This window comes from Sitodiplosis mosellana, unplaced genomic scaffold, assembly GCF_009176505.1.
Source record: "Sitodiplosis mosellana isolate CC-2019 unplaced genomic scaffold, AAFC_SMos_1.0 Smas_scaffold_3, whole genome shotgun sequence".
In the NCBI taxonomy this organism is placed as follows: domain Eukaryota; kingdom Metazoa; phylum Arthropoda; class Insecta; order Diptera; family Cecidomyiidae; genus Sitodiplosis; species Sitodiplosis mosellana.
In genome coordinates, this window is record NW_022595246.1 from 2655074 (window position 1) to 2660775 (window position 5702).

Genomic DNA, 5702 nt, shown 5'->3' on the forward strand with positions numbered 1-5702 from the left:
TGAGATCTCATCAGAAAATTGAATATCTATGCTGAAATGATTCTCTGGTTTAGAGAAAAAATTTAGAAGAAAAAAGAGAAAAAATGAAGAAAAAAAAATCAGAAGAAAATGAAAAAGAGAGAAAATTCTACATAAAGTTTTCTAATGAAAATGAGTGTTATCCAGGTGATCGTGTCATTGCTACAAATTCGCAAAATCAACAGTGGACTGTCGCACAAAATGTTACCCAGAATATTACATACCCACGGTAATCTCATACTTGTGATTTTTTTTCGATAATTTATTGAAGTTAGTCATTTAATAAAACTAATCTCATCAACTCTCTAGATCTGGTGTCGGAGCAGTGATCACGTATATTGAAATCGTTGTAAATCAGGTATAAAACAGATATTGTTCAAAGCACTTAAGCCTTGAATATTTTTTTTCCAAAAACACTTCATTTAATCCATAATCAAATCGCTTGTTTACTAATTCAATTTTCAATAAATAGAGTTCAAATTTGGGCCGTGGATTTGTGACCAGCGGTGGAATTGGCCAACGACAAATTGTAATCACAATCGAGGCACAGAAAACTCTTTACTTCCTCCAAACCACCACTATCTATGGCTACTAGCGTTTCGATCCATTAACAACAAACATTATACGCTAAAACTGTTAGCGGCACCTTTGCGATTAAATCACTAAGTCATTTGAAAAGGGACCTATTTTCTGTTGAACGAAAGTAGACAATAAAATGTACAAATAGCAATGAACTTTTACCATATTTCATAATTTATTGAATATTTCTGAGTTTCCCCTGCATAAAATCTAGAACAAGGTAGTCTAACTAAGAAATGTGTCGAACCTTGAAATGGCACCATTCAACGACGCAATTTCAAATCGTTTCAACTGTCAACTTGCTTCATATTTCATCCACTGTACTAAAATCAAATGAATCTGGGCCACAATCAGCAAATGCGAAGTAGTATAAATAACGGCGCTGTGACTATCAGAAAGCTTAGTATGTGAAAAGGCTTGTGTTAGACTTTTGATGGTTATACTTTTTCCCAAAAAAATGTTTCGATTTGCCGTGTTGATTTTGAGTATAGTTGCGTGTGCCCATGAGTCGATGGAAAAGGAGATAATTTTCAAAGATGATTCAAATAATCCAAAACTTAGTGCAGTTCAATCAGTACAAAGAATATCGATTCAATATTCCGTGGGCACTCGAGTCAAGGGTGAGTATTTTAGCTGTAAATTACGGCCAGCGGGTAAATTAGGCGTAAATGAATTGGATTTTTTACGATAGGCGATCGAGTTGTGAGTAAATGGGATGAACAACATCAATGGACAAAGCCGCATCACTTTATCAAACGGCAATATTATCCGGAAGATGGAAATGGTGCTAATATCACTTTTGTACAAATAACCGCAAAACAGGTCCGATTCATTGCCCATTTAACGTGCATTTGAAAGAAATATTCCGATAAAGTTTGAGTAAACTTTTTTTTATTACATCCAATTTTTCTTGAAAAAAATTCCATTTATAGGATTCAATTCGTAGTTTTAGTTATGTGGATGATGGTGGGATTGGCAAAAAATTCATTTGCATTATCTTTGAAGCTTTTGATGTACTCTTTTTGGAGTATTCTATCGAAATCTATGGTATTTAAATTAGAACCCAATTTGTTATCATCTGCCACAAATGTTGGATATCAATTATTTACGCTTTTTCATTGAATAACCAAGACAAGAAGATTAAAAATGAACTTTATCAAATAAAAAGCAATACTTTGATGTTATCTTGCAAATTGCATACATATGGTATAGCACAACGTTATATCATATTACTGAAAGAACCGCACTTCTTGCAGAATTGCAATGCTTTACAGATAATAAACATGATAAGAAAATTGTAAACTGCAACACAAATAAAATGCTGTCCAATTTTTTTATTGCTCAATTTTCATTATTTGGATTTTATTTATCTTCCACAATTTTATGTACAAGAATAGTTTCGCGTAATGCATGAAGAATACGAGCGAAAAGAGTTTGTTAGAAAAACAGTTTAGCTTTTTGGTAGTAAAATAACCGCTTGGCTGACCTCATTTTGCAAATAGAGATTATAAATTGTCAATAATTATGGCATAAATAATTGGTGCCGATTGGTTCGGCGAATGAAAGTCAAATATTCGCAGATTTCAGTTTTCTTCATTTTGATAAGATCTGACTATAAATACTGGAACTGAAGCAGCCAAGCATGGGTTTTATTTTCTGTTGGTGCTCATTACAATGGCACGTCTTACACTTCTTGCATTTTGCTTGGTGCTCTTATTTGCTCTTGATTCCGCAATTTCCTGGGGGAATTCCGATGTAAGTTTGGAAACCAACAATAATATCCAAGATTGGGAAGACAATCACATTACTCAGAACCTGAATCAAATTGACACAATAATGGAAAATAATAATAATTTGATCGGTAGTGTTCAAGCCAATCGAATTTACAGTTCGCACAATGCGTATTTTCCTTATTTTCAACCGCGTATCACAACGCCCTCAACTCGAGTCACAATAACGTACAAACTCGGAAAACGAGTCAGCGGTGAGAAATATTTTAAAATTTGCTATAAAAAGTTTGCCCTCTCAATTTCGTTCAAATATTAGGTGATCGACTTGTAAGTTCTGGCACACAAAATCAACAATGGACACTCCCGCAAAATATATCTCAGAGCTTGATTTACCCAAGAAACGGTGTTGGTGCTATTGTTACTTACATTGAAGTTGTTGTTGAGCAGGTAGAATATTTTTAAAATTAATTTATATGAGTATGACCGCCACCAAACATCTGAGAAGTTTTTGTGGAAAATTTAAAGTTTCATTTAAATACATTTAAATTGCATTTATCAAAATAAAATGTATCCTTTTTTCAATCACATAGAATTAATTAATTTGTGCTTATGACTAACAGCTTCTTTTTCTCCTTCATTTGTCAGAGTTCAAATTTGGGCCGCGGATTCGTGACAGGCGGTGCCATCGGTCAACGTCATATATCGATCATTATCGAAGCCCAAAAAACACGTCATTTCCGTCAAATCATCTCCATCTATGGCTATGGCTTATGACTGTTTCTTTGATTTTTTTTTATTTCACTGAATATATATTGAATTCACTAGAGAATTAGTCACTTGGAAGAGGTCTATACAAATATTTTTTTTTTTAAATGAAAGTTCAATAAAATATATAAGAAGACAAATATTAAATCAATTCGAGATGCGATGAACCGTGTTTATTTCCAACTCCATTACTGATAAAATTGTGTAATTCTTCGTAATGAAAAAAAGTTGCGAGAAACTGAAAGTGCCTGAATTTATTGCACATTAATGAGTGTGAAGAGCACCACAGTTACTATACCCATGCTATTTTCTCCTACTCGTCTCTGGGCAGAAAAGAACCAATACAACGACTACATAACTCATTCTAATTCATAAGGAGCTAACGCTCACCACTGATCAATACATGCAAACGCAGTGTGTAGTACTACACTTTCGTACTTGATATTGAATGCGAGCAAGTAGCTCAGCTATAATGATACAAGCCTTTGTGCTATTCACGCTCCATGTGAATATAACGTTTGTGAATCGATAATAATCGTCACTTTGGATATCAAGCGAAACAGTAGCGCTGATAAAACCGGCGAAGTGAATCATTGTAACGTACCTAACTATCTGCACTAAATTTCTACTCCAATTTGGTTTAATCGAAGAGAGAAATAACAAAATGAATTATTCAAATGAAGAATTGTCGGACATGCATTTGTGTTATGGTGAAGCGAACTTGAGACAACCGGTGGCTCGTGACCTATATCAGGAAAAGTTTCCTGAACGTGGAATTCCCAATGAAAAAGTGTTTGCTGAAGTGCGCAAGTGCCTACGTGAGCATGGTAATTTCGATACGCTAAAGAATAGTGCGGTGCAGAAAATTTCTACAAAAGATCGTGGAAAACGATTGAAGTTTTGTCGCTGGTTTGCAGATCAACTTGAGAATCACGGCCTTGATTTTGCCAAGAATATTTTATTCACTGATGAGCATACGTTTATAATTAAAAAGTTCCATCATACATACGCGCAAAATGTGTGGGCTGGAATTGTTGGGAATGTATTAATTGGTCCAGTTTTTCTCAATTCAAACTTCAATGCCGACAATTATCTTCACATTTTGAAAGAGCAACTATCGGGATATCTCAGAGAGATTCCAAGAAGAGAAGAGATATGGTTCATGCACGATGGCTCACCTCAACATTAAAGCAAAGAAATAAAACAGCTTTTAAGCAGCTCCGATTATTTTCCGAATAAGTGGATTGGTAAAGGCGGTCAAGTCATGTGGCCACCACGTTCCGGTTCTGATTTGAATCCAATGGATTTTTATGTTTGAAAACGTATAGACAAAAATTTAAAAGGATTCATAGATAAACATAGTCAAGACAGCACAATTGATTTCAAAACGGAAATTGAAAACGCTTTTAATTTATTCAAAAAAGATAGAAAAAATGCGGGAAATATTATACAAATGATGAACTCACGAGTACGGGACTTCATCATATGCAATGGTGGAAGATAATTATAGCTATGTACGTCAAAATTGGATAAAATTTAGTTGTTACAACAAATGAAACGAGAAAATTCAAATAAAATTGGCATGAATAATTGATTTTAACCGATTCTTCATTTAAATAATTCCAATTCTAGGAGTTCATCTTTTGATGTTACTATGGAAAAATTTCATAAAAGATTTGGTAAATAATATTGTTGAGAAACCTCGTTACAAAAGATTTTAATTAATCACTAGATATAAGGGCGTTCATGTACTTTGTATACATTTGCAAATAAAATAAATAAAAATAATTGCGATAACATTTGATATAAATAAATGCATCACACTTTTGAAGATAATATTGTTTTCAATCGCATATCATATTCAAAAGTATTTATTTCCCTATAAAATGCAATGGTGACAATAGTGTCAACAACATAGTCTAAATTCTATTTACCCAAACCTTCTGACTGTAGGTTAAAGTTCAGGCTGTTGATTATGAATTTAAAAAAGCATTCCTCTACGATATTTTAGTTGAAAAAAAATTGTTCTTCTACAATGAAAAAACAATATAAATTAAAATCACATATTTCTGATTGCAGAAAAAAGAAATCTACTTTCTCCAAATCAATAATTAATTTAAAATAATCATTAGAATTTATCCATACATTGAGTAAAAAAGGAGCCAGAAACGTTCTGAAATTCAATTCAAGATTTGTATTTTTTAGTAGATCATCGGCTTGCTATAACGATTTAGTGTAAGTGATCATTATTCAATCACATTTTATTCGTCGAATAATTGAGAGTTGATACTAATAGAGATCAATGAGTCATGAACATGACAAATTAGTGTTTTATAGATCAATCTTCGCTATTATTTCAGTGGGGTAAGTGTTTTTGCAAGATAAGTCGATTGGAGTATGATTGTCATTGTTTAGTGCGACACTTAAAATACATTATTCATTAGCCATAAGCCATCGAAATCAAAAGAACACAAATGCATGAGTGTTGATCATAATCTATATCGCGCAGTAAATAAATCATGTTTCATGTCTTGAATTTGGTCAATAACAATATATAATAACAGTTTGATAACAGCCAAATTGCATGTATAAAAGTCTACGATTATTCAA

The 5702-nt window shown here is 33.0% G+C and overlaps 3 protein-coding genes across 3 annotated transcripts in view; all 3 read left to right on the forward strand.

The window, feature by feature from the left end:
• LOC129565661 (uncharacterized) overlaps window positions 1-763 on the forward strand; it is a 4047-nt gene extending 3284 nt beyond the window's left edge. Inside the window, exons 2-4 of the mRNA XM_055440771.1 lie at window positions 97-247; window positions 328-376; window positions 491-763. Coding sequence (XP_055296746.1) covers window positions 97-247; window positions 328-376; window positions 491-613 — 323 coding nt within the window. The 3' untranslated portion in view covers window positions 614-763. The remainder of the gene's footprint in view (window positions 1-96; window positions 248-327; window positions 377-490) is intronic.
• Window positions 764-1017: 254 nt separating this feature from the next.
• On the forward strand, window positions 1018-1946 carry LOC129566537 (uncharacterized). The gene is made up of 3 exons (XM_055442578.1): window positions 1018-1217; window positions 1289-1419; window positions 1530-1946. The coding sequence occupies exons 1-3, from the start codon at window positions 1031-1033 to the stop codon at window positions 1650-1652; spliced, it is 441 nt and encodes a 146-aa protein (XP_055298553.1). The 5' UTR covers window positions 1018-1030; the 3' UTR covers window positions 1653-1946.
• Window positions 1947-2254: 308 nt separating this feature from the next.
• Window positions 2255-2774, forward strand: LOC129566535 (uncharacterized; the record flags this gene model as incomplete). The annotated part of the gene is given in 2 exon segments (XM_055442575.1): window positions 2255-2581; window positions 2644-2774. Coding segments are annotated over 2 exon segments (441 nt in total), but the record flags the coding sequence as incomplete, so codon positions are not given.
• Between the last annotated feature and the right edge of the window lie 2928 nt (window positions 2775-5702).

Excerpts from the sequence above, each read along its gene's own strand:
- LOC129566537 (XM_055442578.1), top strand. The coding sequence starts at position 1,031 with ATGGTTATACTTTTTCCCAAAAAAATGTTTCGATTTGCCGTGTTGATT. Across the intron at positions 1,218-1,288 it reads CGTGGGCACTCGAGTCAAGG|GCGATCGAGTTGTGAGTAAA; the intron begins GTGAGTATTTTA and ends TTTTTACGATAG. Across the intron at positions 1,420-1,529 it reads TACAAATAACCGCAAAACAG|GATTCAATTCGTAGTTTTAG; the intron begins GTCCGATTCATT and ends TTCCATTTATAG.